The sequence below is a fragment of the Rattus norvegicus genome, chromosome 1 (genome assembly GCF_021556685.1).
Source record: "Rattus norvegicus strain SHRSP/BbbUtx chromosome 1, alternate assembly SHRSP_T2T, whole genome shotgun sequence".
Classification (NCBI taxonomy): Eukaryota; Metazoa; Chordata; class Mammalia; order Rodentia; family Muridae; genus Rattus; species Rattus norvegicus.
The window spans coordinates 202,598,475-202,616,740 of NC_141534.1; the positions used below are offsets into that span (position 1 = coordinate 202,598,475).

An 18,266-nucleotide genomic window follows, 5' to 3' on the forward strand; every position below is an offset into this window, starting at 1 on the left:
TGCATTTGTGCTTTCTTATGGTTTCTTGAAGAAATTAGCAGGAGTCAGATGACATCGGAAGCAGAGCTCTGTATGGCACATGTGCTACTTAGAGTCACAGATAGAAAGTGGCAGAGTCAGGTCAGAACAATGACTTTCATGCTCTTTCCCCAGCAAGATGTAGCCAAGGGGAAGGGTCCCCAGCTTCTCCTGAATTCACAGTGATCTAATGCTGTCCAGCACTCACTGTGAGTAAGGCAAAAGTCACTAACCTGTATTGTATGTTTCTTCCTTTGACACCTCTCACTTCCACACAGGAAGCCTCCTAGGGGTAAAGATGAAGGATGCAAGGATTACAAGTGTCTCTGTGGCAGTGTACTTCTTGGCTGTAGCCTCGGGATTGCTAGAGTTGGGTCATGCAGTGTTTCTACTAAATTTTAAAATTACATCTATGTATCCATCCATCCATCCATCCATCCATCCATCCATCCATCCATCCATCCATCCTGTATGTTCATGCATGTGTGTGCACACACACTTGCTAGAGGGTATGTGTGGACGTCAGGGGAACTTGCAAAAGCTAGTTCTGGCTTTCTGCATATCATGTGGGTCCTAGGGATGGGACTCAGGTCATCATGCTTGCAGCAAGTACCATTACTCCACTAAGTCATCATTCTGGCCCACTTCTGCTTTGAACTTTTGCAGAAAACTTCATGCCGCTTTTCATAATGGCTGTGCTATTTTACACTCCTATTTGTAGTGAAAAAGGTTTCTCTTCCCCTGCATCCTCACCAGCATTGCTGTTGACTCTGTTCTCGGTGACAGCCATTCTAACTGGGTAAGATGGAACTCAACGTAGGATTAATTTTCATTTCTCTGATGGCTAGGGATATTGAACATGTTTAAAGATACGTGTTGGACATTCATTTTTCTTCTTTTGAAAACCATCCTTTCATTTCATTAGCTCAGTTGTTGACTGGCAGTTTTGCTGATTGGCAGTGTTTTGTTTGTTTAATTTCTCACAAAAACAAGGAATTCAACAGATGACTGGATAATGAAATTGTGCTTTATGTACCCAGTCGGATTGTATTCAGTAACAGAGAAAAATAAAATCATGAATGTTGCAGGGAAATGGATGGATCTGAAAATTATATTAAGTGAGGGAGTTCAGAATAAAAAAGACAAATATTGCATGTTGTCTCTCTTTTGGTATTCCAGCTTACAATGTATATATACACACATGCACATGAGAGTGTGTGTGTGTGTGTGTGTGTGTGTGTGTGTGTGTGTGTATGAGTCAGTATGGATGTATGCTGTGGACCACTAAAGTGGAAGAGGGAAGCCAGGAGATTGGGCACTAGAGGAAGGAAGGGAGGAAGGAGGCCCTGGGGCCATCAGAGTGGGGGTCAGTCAGGGGATGGAAGAGAAATGGGGAGGATAATTCATAAAAATGCAGTACTGAAATTTAAAAGTGCGTATACTAATTTAAAATTTTAAATAAAATACTTGAGTGGGCAGGTCTTATGTGGTGGATGATAGGTAATAGATCCCCATCCCTTGCTGTGTGAGGCTCTGGGCTTTCTATAAAAGGGCTTCTTAACCTCTTTGTGCTAGCGGCTCCCATTCTCCTGAGAAATTTTGAAGTGAGCCCAGGTATCCAGGAGGGTAAAACAGGTATCCAAATGAACCAGGTACTGAGGATACATCATCAGAATTTATTTGAAAATAATTACTGGGCATACATAGAATGGTTCCACTCATCAAAGAGGAAAGCTAATATGCATATTAGTATTATGTACTTCTTCCTATATCTCACTACAGCCCAAAGATATGCTAATGAGAGGCTTGCTGAGGAGTGATGGCAGGAAAATATCACAAGTCTTTCTGACCTGCAAATTAAGCCAGTGCATTTCTGTAAAGGCAGAAGATGTTATTGCAGCAAAAATACCATGATTCATTAATATGTAATAGTTTGGGATCTTACCTGACCATTTTCCTTGTGTTGGGCTCCTTCCCCATGTGTGCTGTGATAACATATCCATTGCATAGTGGGCATGGTGTATGTGCAGAGACAGGACCGAGGTGGAGTCCATGGGCAGACACTGTTGGAAACACCTACTGTTTCCAGGCATAATGCATGCTTGATTTTGAATCAAGTTTTGGTCCTGTATATATCCAAAACTTTTATGGTGGCTAGAATTCTTCAGCCCTCCGTGTTCGGGAGTGAGGACCCAGATAGAGGCACTGCCTATAATTTAAGAAGCTGGGAGACATAGAGGTGAAGGCCAGACATGACTGAGTAAGGTCAAAATGGTCTTTCACTAAAGGACAGACAGCAGAAAGATGTCTTTGGTGTAGAGCAGAACTGCTTCTGTGGAAACCCACAGAGGATTTGGTCAAAGGGTATTTTTGTAAGGGACTGGTATTCATTCTGTTTCAGTTAGAGACAAACTTCTGCTCAGCTCACAGGGTGGCCTCTTAGTTTTACAAGTTATGTTTATTGGTGGCCATTATTGTTATTTTTCTTCCCATTGGCCTTATCATGTTACTTGCATGTATGTTTAAAGGGTCGATCACTTGGTCTTGGAGAACCAATTGGTATGCTCTTCCCTAAGGAAGACCATTTTAGCCCCTATGTTTTCCTTAGTTGCCTGTGTTCTTTGTCTAGGGTTGGGGCCCCATGAGCTTCCCTATGAACTTTAGAATGCCTGTTGGTGTTGCCCTTGTTTAGGTAGCCTTGGTGTTGAGACTATGTGAGTACACTGTTCTGGAAAATTCCCTGTTTTGTGAATCTTACAATCTTTCCACTCTCTTTTCTGTAATACATTTTATTTTTAAGCATGTGGACATAAAAGAAATAAATGCTCATTTTAGGGGAATGGGACTTTGTTTTGTTCATTGTTGTGGCTAAGCCTCACTGGGAAGCAGTCTTTCTCATCTTGATTTTTCTGCAGACCTTTATCAGAATTACAAGATTATGTTAACATTTGCCTGCCTGAATTCCACTCAACACCCCTCTTTCCGGTTTGCAGGGGGCAGCATTGAAGTACTTGCCAACAATTGTCAATGATGTGAAGTTGGTGTTTGATCCCAAAGAGCTCAGGTAAGCTTCCTGGAAACAAACATTTGCTCTGCAGCTTGTTGTCAGAGCATTGAGCTTGAAGGATATTGTAGACTGCCTTGGACCTGTAGAGGTCGATGGATTGTGTGGAATTGACGCTATTGTTGTGTCTTTCTCTGGAGACAGCTTTATCTGTCAACAGCCACTATTTTGTTGTTGTTGTTGTTATTGTTGTTGTTGTTGTTGTTGTTATTGTTGTTAAATGCTTACAGTACAATTGGACTGTGACCCAGTGTTATCTCAGTTTCTTTGTCTCTGGCTGTGATAAAATACCCCAACAAAAACTACATGAGGGAGAAAATGTTTATTATGGCTCATAATTCAAGTTACAGCCCATCATGGTGGGGAAGTCAAGGCACCAGGAGCTTCAAGGTCATGTTGCATCCACAGTCAAAAAGCAGATGGGAAGGAATACATGCTAACACTCAGATCACTTTCTCCACTTGATGCAGTCTGGGAGCTCTGCCCAGGGACTTGTTTCACCCACAGTTGAGACCAGTCTTCCACATCAATTAATGTTGTCAGGAGAACCCCTTATAGCTATGTTCAGAGACCTGTCTCCTGGGTAAGTCTAGCTCCTGTCAGATTGACAGTTAACACTAACCAACACAGCCAAATTTTCCATTTTTACACTTTCTGTGTTTGGGTTTCAGTATGGGGTTGCTGCCTTAGTTTAAATTTTTAGGACCTAAAAGACTTGTATGGGACCTTTATGGGACCTTTTCTTTTCTGGTAGCCCCCACAGTATTAGGGGACAGGACAATTTCTCTCTCTCTCTCTCTGAGCCCTCCTAAATGAAGGGCTCTGAGCCACCTGTATCATGGTGAGAAGTTGCCGTCTATGATGATGATGATGATGATGATGATGATGATGATGATAACAACGATGATGAAGAGCCCTCTGAGGGGTTGGTCATTGGACAGGCAGAGAGGAGTATTAGTCTAGGGACCAGATTTTCCCTCTCGGTATGTGCCCCCTTCCAGTGCTCTTTGCTGTGTAATCCACAGATGCCATGGCTTTCTGACAAGTGCTTTGATGGTGTGTTTAGCCTTTGATACCTTGTGAGCCCAGCAGTCCAGTACACCTGCTTTATGTTTGACACAATGAACTATGTGTAAGAAATAGCACCATTTGTGCTAACCAGACCCTCCAAATATCCGGGAGGACATTTGTCCCTGAGGGGTCATTTTTCCTTCACTTTATATCCACCCTAAGCCATTAATGCCTAGAAATTGAAGGGCAGGGGTCTCCTGGGCAGCACTCTCTGATTTGCCTGAGATTTAGTGTCCAACAGGGACATACTTATTTTCTGCTTCCAGGGCACTGACATTAGGGTTCTAGCTTAGAAGGCTCCAAATGATGAAAGAGAAACCTATGTGACCCAGGACGTTGGTCTACCCAACTTTGTTTCTGCAAAGTCCTTTTCTTGGATTGTGTTTTTAAAGGGTGGACCCTGGACCAGCCTCACACATGAACCCTGTAGTTTTTAGATGTCAAACCCTGAGCTCTTCCTGAATCTTCTTAACTGAACATGACAGCCTGGTATCTGGTTTTCATGAACCTTCCAGGGATTCAAGTGGATATTTGAGAAGCACAGAGCTGGCTGGAGATAGTGAGAGGACATGCAGAAGCTTGTCTGGTGTGAGCCTGAGCCATGGCCTGTCTTGTCTTTGACAGCACATGGAGGGACACTATCCCTCCTTGTGATTGGCAGTTGTACAATGAGCTTGGAGCACTGAGGAAGACCTTCTTTACCTGGGCCCCATGTCTTCACTGTCTGCTCTGTGCCTACATGTGCCTCTTTAATGCCTTCTATACCAGTTTTACAAATGACCTTAAAATCACACACACACACACACACACACACACACACACACACACACACACACTCATACACATATACATACTAACACACATAGTCAGTCACTCACTCTCTCCCTCTCCCTACCCCCCCACCCCCATTTCAGGTCAGTGTTATGTTTTATAGCCTGCTTCTTAAGGTATCTCATTTCCCTGACATGATGCCATGCTGGCCCATCATGTATTTCAGCTACAACCAGAGGCATCTTCTAGGTGTTCTCCCCATACAAAGTGTTGTGTGTGCACCAGTCAGATTCCACAATGCTAGAGCACTGGATCTATATGAACCTAATTTTGCTTGACCTTGGTAACTTAGCTAGCAAGTGCCACAGGTTCAAGGTGAATGTGGTCTTTCTGAGTACAGATAACATGTTTTAGTTGATTGTGTTCAGTTTTCACCATTATAGAATATGCTAGGACATTTGGGAAGTTTCTCCTTTTTTTGAGTACTATAAATAATACTGCTTTAAGTGTTGTGTAAGTTTTATTTATGTGTACATATTATACATTATATAATATATAACACATTGTAACATGCTTTTACATTTTTTAGGAAATTCTTAAGTGAACAGGCCCCTTTCCTTTCCAACCTACATAGCTTGAAGGATCTTCACATATCTTCATTCTCATCAACACTTATCATCATATGTAATTTGAATTTTACCCACTCAATCTGTTGCAGAATACAAGCCCATGTTTTACAACACAGATTCCCAGGGTGGTATTTGGGCCTGGATCTATCAAAGTCTCTATCAATCCTAGTTTTGACATTTCACGGCCATTTTCTACCCTGGTGATTCTGCACCATCTTGGGACAGCACGGGTTACTCGGGCTGGCTATGCTTCTGAACAGTGTTACTTGCCTTTCTCCTCATAGTAAAATGTTCACGGAATTCATCTTGAATGTTCCTGTGGGCTTGCTGACTGTCCAGAAGCTCTACTGCCTGATTGAGATTGTTCACAGTGATCTCTTCACACAGCATGGTGAGTATCCACTCGCCATGGGAATTAGGAAATAGGTTGCCAAGGAGGAGGAGAGGTGGCTCCCAATTAAAACAGCTCTGTTGCTCTAGGCAGGCGTCGGCCCTTTCAAAAGAATGGCAACTCTCAGACTGTATAGGTAATAGGCCATTAAGAGTGGAGGGGGAAGAGTGGGTTTGTAATTTGGGAGCACATCAGTGCCCTGTATAATCAGCATACATTGTAGCTCTTAAAATGTGCCATTGTCTGTCCTGGGGAGGCAATCACTTACATCCTAGTGGTGATTGTGAGGGGGAAAATATCCAGTTTTCTTTAGACTTAGAAGTAATGGCTCTGTCTTATTCTAACTCCTGGTTTTTGACAGGGCTTCCTCAAATCTCGCTCTGAGTCATGAGGACCCTAAAGACTCTTGCATCCCAAAGAACCTTCTATTCTTCTTCATTAGCTCCCCCTCCCTTTTGATTAATCATTTTCTATTTGGACAGATTGAATTAATATTTTACACCTGCCAACCAGTTTTATTGAAAGCTCAAAACCTTTGCATAATCTCCAACCTGCTTCATTTATCCGGGCAGACTTGAGGTCTAATGGGTGACAGCCCGTCTCTGTAACACAGATTTACTCTCTTCCATTTGTGACCAGATGGTTGGTGGCTCCATTCCTTTCCTTCTATCCTCAAGCACAGAGCTGCTTCTTCTCTCCACTGGGCTGTTCTGGTGAAAGTGCCATCCCCAAAGCCTGCTGCTGTGCTGCTGAGCTGTGTGATTGCTGGTTTTTCTGCTTTGAGCTCACTCTGAGAATGCACTGGCAAGGTTCGGGCTTGACATGTCATCTGAGTAGAAGCGTTCCACCCCCTCCCTTAAGAAAGATGAGATCAAATGTGAGGACTTTCTGAAGTACCTTCCCTCCCATTCCTCTCTGGGGTGGAGTCCCTTTGTTTCATTTATGAAAGTCCCCTAGACTTTCATAAATTGCTTAGAACTTGAATCATGTGATCTAGATGGAGGTCTTAGTTCTGACTTCCATAATTCAAGCTTTTACTCAAGAACGTGAATGGTGTGATTTCCTTGATATCTTCAAAAGCTACAGGATGCCATGGGGCCCATAGAAAGCTGCTAAGAAGGTGACCATGGGGGACATTGCAATCAGGCATCCCTGTGTTGACTACAATCAAAGCCAGAACAAATACATTCCTGCCCCAATTTAATTTGAGTCTTTTTAGGTTCATTATTAGTGGCATGTGCCAACAGCCCTGTATATGTATGTATGCATTCTCTCCTCAATTTCCCCACACTCCCACATACTCTGCCACATTCTTTGTCCTTCCCACACATACAGGCAACCAGCACTCCGTAGAGCGTTTGCTGCTGCAATAAAATAACTTAACAAAAGCATCTTAGACAAGAACGGGTTCATTTTAATGTACAGGTCAAGGGCATAGTTCTCTCTGGGGGGAAGACTGGAGCTACAGGTCATTACAGCTACAGTCAGAAAGCAGAGATAGATGGCCTCAGTGCATGGCTCATTTTCTCCTCTTCATGTATTCTAGGACCCAAGTTTCGAGGGTGGTGCTGCCCACTTTTAGTGTGGGTCTCCCACGTCATTTAACATAATCATCACAATTCCCTCACAGATGTGCCTGGAGGCTTGCTGCCCATGTGATTCTAGAACCTTCCAAGTTGACAATTAACACTAACCCTCACACCCCAAAGCCATATGCCCTCATGCCCCTCACCTTTCTAGGTTTCATTCTCTACTCACCATACCACCCCTGTATTCCTAGAGATGTAACACCTCACTCACACAATCTGGATTCCCAATCACCACCACTGCCGTCAGCAGTATCTCACTGAATGCTATTGCCAACTGAATCAGTCTCTCTCTTTCTCTCTTTGTCTCTGTGTCTCTTCCTCTGTCTGTCTCTCCCCCTTTTCGATCTCTGGATTATTATAAGCGAGGTTTGTGTTCCAAGGGATTGTCCATGAGGACAATGTTTAAAGACAAACACCAGGAGAACCACAGGAAGTTTTATTTTATTTTATTTTATTTTGTTTGAATTGGCACAACAGCTTCCATTCTGATTCTAAAAAGCTTCACCTTCTCCTCTTCCTCCTCCTCTTCCTCCTCTTCACTTCAGTGAAGATTTTCTTCTAAAAACATTGTTGACTAGTTTATCTAGAATTTGATTATCTGTCTCTGCTGGGTGGACATCTTAGTTACTCAGCCGAACCACATCAAGGCAGAAGTGACTCATGATGGAGAATCAAGTCATGCCCACTTCAGTCACACCGGAGCCATGGGAGACTTGAGAGGAATACAAACTTCCTGAATTTCATTATTAAGTTCAGCTTGACTGTCCTGCAGGTTGCTGAAGATTGGGCTGGATTATGTTTTTAGGAGTGGAAGGGCCTTGTATAGAATCATGACACACAATAGGTACAGGGTTGGTAGAAAATATAAAGTGAACCACCAGGGCACAGCAAATGGGGACTTTAGGAAACATCGTCTATCCTCCAGGTTATATTAATTTTAATCAAAGATAGTCAAAGAAAAACCATTTGCAAACAACGTAGCTTACTGTTCCCAGGAAATTGTGTCAGAGGTTCTCCCACCTCCATTGCACAAGTGAATCCGATTCTAAATGTTTCAGAGAAGAATCAAAACTGTGGCTGAAAAAAAGACGTAATATTCATAGTTTAAACATTGATGAGAGTTTAGCAATTGACATGGTTTAGTTATTTTTATTGCACATATCGTTTTAAGATAAAAGTCATGACTGACAGCCTCACACTAGGACCTTCAGGCTTTTATAAATTTTATATGATCTTTAGAACGTTTTCATTAAAAATAAATACCAAGCATCATGGGAAACAGTCATTTGTTTATCCAGTTCTAAAACAATCACCCAAAAGACTTTGAAACAAATACATACTTAATAACCCTCCACTCTTGTTCATACCTGTAAACGTAGCACTCTGAAGCCTGAGGTAGAAGAATGGCCATGAGTTCTAGGCCATTCTGGACAACATTGAGTGTGATGCACTCTCTCAAAACAGAGAACCCAACCAACCAGCCAGCCATGCACACAGAGCAACCAACCAGCCATGCACACAGAACACACAGTCAGCCATGCACACAGAACACACGGGTAGTCATGCACACCGAACACACGGGTAGTCATGCATACAGAACCCCGCAGCAGCAGCAGCAGCAGCAGCAGCAGCAGCAGCGGCAGCGGCAGCGGCAGCGGCAGCGGCAGCGGCAGCGGCAGCGGCAGCGGCAGCGGCAGCGGCAGCGGCAGCGGCAGCGGCAGCAGCAGCAGCAGCAACAGCCACTTACAAACGCTCTTAAGATCCTATGTTTTCTCTTAATAATAATCAATAGTTTAAGAAAGACACCTGAAAATACAGGAAATCATCTTGATAAAACAGTCTTTAGGCTGATCTAGGTTAAGAAAATTTGTTGGTTTAAATACTCAATTGCATTTTTAAAAAATATCAGTTTGTCAATGTTTGGATTTTAAAATAGACTATCCAGGGGTTGGGGATTTAGCTCAGTGGTAGAGTGCTTGCCTAGCAAGCGCAAGGCCCTGGGTTTGCTCCCCAGCTCTCTCTCTCTCTCTCTCTCTCTCTCTATATATATATATATATATATATATACATATATATATATATATATATTCATTCCATATTTTAAATAACTTACAGCTACTCTGACCCCACAGAAACTTCCTTCTATTTGATTCAATTTTCAGAAACTTACTTACTTTTCTTTTTTTTTTTTTTTAAATCTTTTTTGACTCAGGGACTGTCTGTATAGCTCTGGCTGACCCAGGGTTGGTTCCTTATGTAGATCAGGCTAGCCTGAAACTCACAGAGATCCACTTTTCTCTGCCTCCTAAGAGCTTGAGTGAAAGCATGTGTGCCACATCTAGCCTTCTGTACAGCTTGTCCCTGCCGTCCTACCTAGAGCTGCCCAGCCTTTCTAAATTTGTAGCAAAAGGTTTAATTTCTCATTAACAAAATCTTTCAAATCCAAATCAGTCCTCTTTTTAAAATATTTTTAAACCCAAATATGTCGTTGTAACTTCATTTCTTTCTCTCATAAGCTATTTTCCTTTCTTAAATTTACAAATCATGCTATTCCTTAAAATGTTCAGATTTATGTAAAATCAGTCCCTTTCTCAATAAAATAATTTGCATTTTAAAAATTCTTATTTTTGTGTCCTTTTATATATAGTTATGTGTGAACTAGAATTTTCTACTCTTCATAGCCTTTCTTTTTAGCAATTAGACAGAAAGCAAGCTTGAATTGCTTTTCATATCTGCGTATGAACCCCTTGTCTTAGTTTTCTTTTCTATTCCTGTAATAAAATACTCTGACAAAGCAGCGTAAGTTTATTCAGCTCACAGGTCTAGGTTCCAATCCATCATGATTGAGAAGTTGGGTTACCAGGAGTTGGAAGCAGGGTCCTACAGTGCATCCACAGTTAGAAGAAAAGGAATTAACCCAAGCTGAGAGAGCTCAGCCCATACTCTATTCTTATAGCCTAGATCCTGCCCACAATTAAAATGGGTCTTCCTACATCAATTAATGTCTCTAAGACAATATCTCAGAGGCTTGCCCATAGGCTGGCTCAATCTAGATTCCCGGTGGACCTCAACCTTCCTAATGCTGCAACCCCTTAATGTAGCTCCTCATGTCATGATGACCTCCCCAACCAAGAAATTATTTTGGTGCTACTTCATAGCTATAATTCTGCTACAGTTATGAATTGTAATGTAAATACCTGATACGCAGGACATCTGATATGCAACACCTGTGTTAGTTGTTTGACCCCCCGCAAAGGTGTTGAGATCTACAGGTTGAGAACTGCTGAATACCCCACATCCAAACTCCCTTCCCAGGTGATTCTAAAATGCCAGGTTACACCCACACATGAACTCTTTTCAATAGAATATATGAAGAGAAATACATTTTAATTTGCACTTAGAAATATTTCTATTTTTCTTTATTCATTTTGAGCAATTCTTCATGGTTTATTTAAGCCCTGAGCTGAATTATATTTAAAAGTTAAGAAGTCACTACCAGACCACAGTACAGAGGCCATGATGACTCATTCCAAACCATCCCCTGAAATTCTGGGACCATGGAAGTGAGTTTAAATTCTACCCAAAGCTGTTGCCTGTACTAGAGGCAAGTGTGAATTACCTTGTTCTAGGTTTGCTCATGGATGTATGTTTGCAACAGCCTCTGTCAGAGATTTTTGTGTTAGTTATCAAAAGACAATCATATATTTGTGTGTGTGTGTGTGTGTGTGTGTGTGTTTATGTTTTTCTTTATATTCATGTGTATGCATGTGTATGGAGGTCAAAGGTCAGCTTCAGCTGTTGTTTCTCATGGTACTGTCTACTCTGTCTTCTCAGTCAGGTTCTCTTGCTGGCCTAGAATTTGCTGATTTGTCTAGATTGGCTGGTTGGCAGGCCCTAGGGATCCACTTTTCCCAACCTTCCCAGTACTGGTATTTAAAATCATGTCACTGTATAGAAGTTTTTTACTGTGGGTGTTGGAGTATTTCACTCAGGTCCATATGCTTGTCTAGTAAGCTCTTTTGCTGACTAAACTGTCTCCCCAGCCGCAGCCATCAAGCAGCCATGTCTATGAACCCTTCCTCCACAGCCTTCTGGCCTCATCTACTAGCTCTGGGTTTTCACTGATGCATGTCCCTCAATCCTGCTCCCCACAGCCCCTGTTTTCTATGCTGTCAGTGAGCAGCAGCTCTAAAGTGCCAGCGAGTGTTCACTGAGTGTTGGTGAGAGGAAGACTGTAGTTACATATCTTATGAGATTTTTCTTTTTGCCAAACGTGTGCATGCAAATGTGTGAATAAGTACCTACAACATGCAATCTCTAGTTACAAGTATTTAAAGCACAGTTTCTCGTAGCGATATGTTTTGAGGGAAATCCCAGTTCCCCTTGAAATGTTCTCTCTTTCCTCAGCTACTGGGAAGCTTGAAGGGATCCCGCTGCTCACGCCTGGTGCTCATCTCAACCTGGCTGTCGGATGACTACCTCTTCCCATTTGTCTGCACTGTTATTTCCACTCTTGTTTACTGAGTCTCATTTTCATACACTGTCTTGACTCTTCTTTGAACCAAGCAATGTATAAATAGATGATTTGAGTTCAAAATGAGTTAATACTAACCTTTAAAATAATCTATCTTTTTAAGTATAATACCATACTTTTGACGCTGTGTGTGTGTGTGTATATGTGTGTGTGTGTGTGTGTGTGTGTGTGCGCGCGCGCGCAGGTGTATACACATGCATCTATCTATATATGAGTGCAAAAGTCAACATCAGATGTCTTCCTCCATCACTCTACCTTAGCTTTTGAGACAGTCTCTCACAAAATATGAAACTGGGTTTTTTGATTTTGTTTTTTGTTTGTTGTTACTTTTTGTTCATTGGCCCCCAGGTACCTTCTTTGTCTTCCCAGTTCTGGGACTAGAAGGCACACGTGGCTATTCCCAGCTCTTTATGTGGGTGCTGGGTCCTCATGCTGGCAAGGCAAGCACTTTCCTGAATGAGCCATCTCTCCAAGCCCTGCCTTGAATTTTGATCTCCATAGCAAGTTGTACCCAGCCTAATGAATGACATGTGTGAAGTATTTAAATCCAAAATGATCGTAAGTCAAGACAAAATCAGTCTGGAGCATCTCATCTTGTGGCCAATCAACAACTGCTGTCTATGTTCCTAAATGTGTGCTAACCACGACTGGCTGCCCTCAAGCCTTGTAGAATGCTTTGGCCAATATGAAGATTCTCATATTTATGGGTTTTGATGCTAAGAATCTTTCTGGGTTGGGATAGCACAGAAAGGCACCATTTTCCTCATTTGCAAGCTCTGTCCTCCCAAGCAGCCAACTGCTGTCTTCTCTCCTTGTCGGGAAAAGATGAACAGCTGAAATCTTCTGGCCAGTCTATTCTCACAAAGATGCCATTACTTTTGTAAAATAGTCTGTGCCACATTTGTATAAATATTTAAAGTCAAGCCATTTTCAGATGAGATATGGCAGCTGCGGTTTTCATGCTTTCTTCTCCTGATCCTTGGTTCCTGATCCTTAGAACTTTGTAGAAGTTGGCTTTGCTGCCTGCTCTATGGAATGGGCTACGCCTTTGCGAAGTGCCTTGGGGGTGCTGCTGGTGCATCAGGGATAGAATCCTTGAGGTCACTGTAGGAGCCCTAGGGCAAAGGCTGGGCTTCAGCCTACATCACCTCCAGCTCTGAACGGAGCTGAGAACAAGATAATGACTCACTTTGGACACTAATTAGGGTTGGTCTCTGGGAAAACAGCTTCAACTAGTCTTGAAGATGTGTTCCAGGTTTCTCAGAATGGTGGCCATACTTGGATTTACACTCTCTAGGGTTTGTAGATGATACTTATTGCCAGTCAGGAATTGTACTCAATGCCAACTTAAGCTAAGCTATCATGTTGCAGATGTATGAGCACTGTCTTGTCTGGGGTGTTTGGGGGCAAGAAATATGTTTGTACAGATAATCAGAGTGGCTGTGTTTCCAGCTATTAAAGTCTGACCTGGTCCGGTGGTGAGCATGCGCGTGAGTGGTAACTTGACAGCACCTAACTACGGCAGCCACGCTTTACCCTGGCGAGCTGTGCACCCTCACACTCAAGTGCCTGTGGGCCCAGGCTAGTGATGTACTGGCTGCTTCTGCTTTCTCTGACCACTTCTTCCATTTGCAGACAGGGAAGATATTCTCAGTGGGCATTTGTTGGGCTACAAACAATGCGTTGTCACAGGAGGTTGTGTTCTATGAAACTGGCACATTGGACGCCAGCCTTCTTCTCTGTTGTATTGTGTTCTGGCTTAAGGATTTCACGGTGTCAAGCCACATGTGGGAGAATGAACCTGCCTTGGGATTCAGGGTACTTTCATGTGGAAAAAAGGGAGGAAATTACCAGAATATTAAAGCGTATTATGAAGGCTAGAATATGTATTTATGTCCTCATTACCCAGCTTCAACAATAGTGAACTCACGGGCAGACTCTGAATCTCATCCCAGACTGTACAGTGGCTGCATAGGTAGCAATTACTCAGTGAATGACATTGTTCCCAACTGAGGATGTACTCTAGGTCTATGCTGGCTTGCCCCACCCATCCCTCATCATCTGCCTTGGATGTCCTGTTTTTGCTCCTTATGCTGAGGTGAAGGGCCTTGGGCTCATTAGCATGCTGTGCATGAGAGCCAATGAATGGGCGGTAATGGCTTCCCAGCCTGGTCTCTGATGTGACTTGCCTACTTGAAAGCTGGCTAAACAGATTATGTGCTGTGCAGAATGACGACTCTTGAATATCATCTGCAGTGTGGAGTGAGCAGATTTTCAAAGCAAGATACAAAGAGAGGGAAAGGTCGACGTCTCATAATTTGTGCATTTGTGGCTTTGTTCCCATGTGATTATGTTGTTGCCCACATATCTGACAAAAGCTGGGAAAAATTAAAGCTTAAATCCTATTACAGAAATGAAAAGTTCTAGTGTAATTAAATCAAACGTCGGCACACTAAGTGTAGGATTTATGCCCACTCGACTTTTTTACATTGGTGGTGTGGGAATTGGGATAAAGTGGGTCCACTGGGTAGCATCACCAAGTAGCCTCATCAAAAGTACTCCCCGTGCTTGCAAGGAGGCTTGAGGAAACCGAGGTTCCTTTTGGAACTTTCTCCTTGTCTACACATGCTTGCTTTTCTGGATCCTAGACCATGGGGAAGCTTGTTCCCTCGGTTTCCCGACATAGCTTTTTCATTTTCCCATCATGACAGGGACCTAAGCGATTGACAAGTTTGGTTTTACAGATTGATACATGCTCTTTCCTGTATCTGTGCTTGTTTGGTTTTAGAGGGGAGTGTGAGATTGGATGAGTCATGTATGACCATATTTGTTTTAAAGTGTAGTAGCAAGGCTTGGTCTTGGTAGGGTTTGAATACCCTGGTGGTTGTAAACCTGTTATTCCTTGGCAGGGCTTTGGTTGGTGGCTATTGCATTCCTGGTTTCTGCATTCTTGCTGTGAGCAGGAGAAGGAAGGGATCCATTCTCGCAGACCCTGGCTATCTTACACTCCATCCTTTCCTTTAGCAGATAGACCCTATCCTAGCTGGGTACCCTGGTCACGGGTAATGCTCGGTAGCAAGAAATCCTACCTTGAGTGCCTGTCCTCAAAGCCCTCAGTGATGGTCTGTAGTCTGAAAGTATAATCTAAATAAACGCCCTTTCTTCCCAAGTTCCATGTTGACAGAGTCTTTTATCACAGCTACAAAAGTCAAGCTAAGAGCAGACTCCTTGTCCAACAGGGCTCACCTGCCCTGTGGAAACTCATGTATCCTGGGTTTTGAATAATAGGAAGCCTCTTTAAAATGCAGGGCGAGGGAGTTTAAGTGATGTGTTTCATTCTTCTTTTCAAGGTGAATAATTCTCCCAGTGATAAAACGGAGTAAAACTCTTTGCTAATAGCAGAAGCATTAGTTATAGCAGTCTTTCGAAGCCCCCGGGCGATGCCCACATCCTTAGCGGGACTGTGAGATTAGGAAAGACTGAATTCAGAGTCCTCCTCACAGTAGCCAGACCCCTAAGTAGAAAGCATCTATCTCTAAAATCTGCCCTGTTCATCAATTTCTGCTGTGTTAGCTCATACAGGAGAAACTGCTTAATTCAGAATGCAATAAAATATATCGTTTTAATGTTCTGATCCATCCACAAATCAAAACAGTATTTCTTGAGTTTTTCTACTGTGAAAATCCAAATCTTAAACCCTGAGCCATTCTCCAGTAGTTTTGTTAACTTGATAGATGTTGTACACAGAGGAAAAATTGGGGTTGGGGCTAATTTTGCCACAGTCACTTAATGTCCCACTCATAAGGCATTCCGGAATACTTTAATTAGATAGCTGTGCTGATGACTTCTAATGAATGTTGCCAGCTGCGAACCCTGAAGACTAACGCTTTTAAATAATGCTGGAATATAAACATTACTTTCTCTTTCAAACTCCCCACCCCTCCCCATGCCTCAAGGAAACTTCCAGTCTTTATCTGTTATCCAATACCTTTTCCATCCCTTGCTCTGTAGGTCTCTCTCTGTGTCTTTCATTATATGTGTTTGTCCAGAGGCCACTTGTTACAGCAGTACACACTTTTAGAAATAGCTTATTCAATACCGGAGTTTCTTAATTATACCCATTTGAAGTCCACCATAATTTATAGATCACCTACCAAGTGCTCAGGACTTTTGGTTAGCAAGTTTGATTCCTCTGAGAGACGTCAGAGTCATAAACATGAGAATGTAGAGTTGGAAAAGACTAATTAACTCAATTTACAGATGAGGGTGTCAGAGTTAAATAAGAAGCCCTGTATGTAAGCAGAGGCTCAGGCTGGGAGCTGTCCAGCACTGTAGTGCTGATTAAGGCCCTGGCTTGTTACAGATCCATCATCTACACACTCCTTAAACTGCTTCACACCCACTGCATGAGTAATTCTCTCTGAAAGCTGAATTTACTTCAACACTATATGAAGGAAGGAAAAAATACAAATAAATGGATAAATGAACACATCTGTAAATTAAGCATGAATAAATCACATAGTGGTGTTCTCATATGTCCACAGTTTTAATAGTATTTCTCTTCTTTTTCACCACATAGTGGTGTTCTCATATGTCCACAGTTTTAATAGTATTTCTCTTCTTTTTCACCACATAGTGGTGTTCTCATATGTCCACAGTTTTAATAGTATTTCTCTTCTTTTTCTGTGGGGTAGCAGTTATGGGGGTTGTAGTTTATGAGCAGATGACTAGACCCATGAGCTCTTTATGGTGTTATTCATCTGCATATTAGCCTCTTTTGGCTCTACTTGGAGCTCACCTCTGGCAGGCTCCTGCTTCTGTTCTTGTACGTAGATGTGGGAAGAGCAGTCTAAAAAGTGGCTGTCCCCATTTGTCTCATATGTTACCTCATATATAACCAGTTCCTCAACCCTACATCCCTTGATTCTTTCTAGGCCTAAAGTTCAGCATGCACTGCCCCACCCACTGCCTCCAGACAATGGATGCTGTGTCTGTTTTCTTCTCTTATATGTTGAGATTCTTTCTACAGGGGAGCAGAATTGTAGGCTCCTTGTCAAATCAACAGGCCTTCTCTTTGACCTGCTTCTCTTCACTTAAACAGTAGACTTATCACATGAACAGATTTTCCACACAATTTTTCCTTCCATTCTATTCCTGTCTATGATTTTTATTGTGTGTGTATTTACATGGGGCTCATTTTGTAGCCTTTCCATTGGTTTTTCTTTCCCATTACCTGAGGAGACGTCATACTTACAGCAATTCTACTAGAACTTCAAATCTTCTGTTGTCCTTCATCAGTCTCAAAGGTCAAGAGGGTCTACTACCCAGTGCTCTTCATAAACATTTCTGCTCCTATGCAATGTCTCATGCCCATTCACAGAAGTCATACATTTGGCCAGCTCTTAAAATGTAGTCTTTACATTTATTTATCCTTCTTTTTGTGTACACTCATGCATGCCATAGTATGCATGTGGGGGTCAAGTGGACTACTTGTAAGAATGAGTTCTCTCTTTCAACCTTGTGAGCCTTGGGGTTGGGATTCTGGTCATCAGACTGGGTAGCAATTGTCATTACCCACTGAGTTTTGCTCTCCATTGTTTGATAGTCTTCATGCCTCCCTGCTCATCTTTCCAATTTCCAAAGCCTCTTACTTGCTCTGTCATCCTCTCAATTAAAATTCCATGGCATTAGGTAGCTCAAGGCTGAATCACAGATTGCCACATTTCTGATCCTTTTAGCACACAGGCAAGTGGTACTGTCCTGACCAGAATACTTTAAGAGGTGCTGCCCAGCTGTCAGGAATGGAGATGTAGGACTAGATATCTGTGTATTTTCAGTCCTGCAAATCTGCACACAACATTCCTAAAGGGTGGCTTGCTGGTAATTTCTTCTCTTGGTACTGCAAACTTCATAACTTCTTACTTAAAAATGACTTTGGGGATGATGGCGTAGTGCTTGGCATTTATATATGCCCACATAGATGTGCACAGGCACGGGTCTTTCATCACCAAGTTCTCTGACTTACGAGTGTGGTGGCTAATGGCAGCTCAGCTTTTGCTTAGCAGTACACTTGCTGGCAGTATCTGTCACCATGTTCCAGATACCTACATCTGGACAGTCTGGAGATCAGTAGATGGCTTCTGCAGCTCCTTCTATGACAGATACAGTCTTTGAGCCACTGCTGCTTAAAGACTCATGT

The 18,266-nt window shown here is 42.5% G+C and overlaps 1 protein-coding gene across 2 annotated transcripts in view; it reads left to right on the forward strand.

Moving 5' to 3' along the window:
- Dock1 (dedicator of cyto-kinesis 1) overlaps positions 1 to 18,266 on the forward strand; it is a 509,283-nt gene that overhangs the window by 188,929 nt on the left and 302,088 nt on the right. For both annotated transcript variants that reach the window (NM_001143858.1, XM_087561118.1), the window contains 2 exon segments: positions 3,012 to 3,082; positions 5,838 to 5,944. In NM_001143858.1, the coding sequence (NP_001137330.1) occupies positions 3,012 to 3,082; positions 5,838 to 5,944 (178 nt within the window).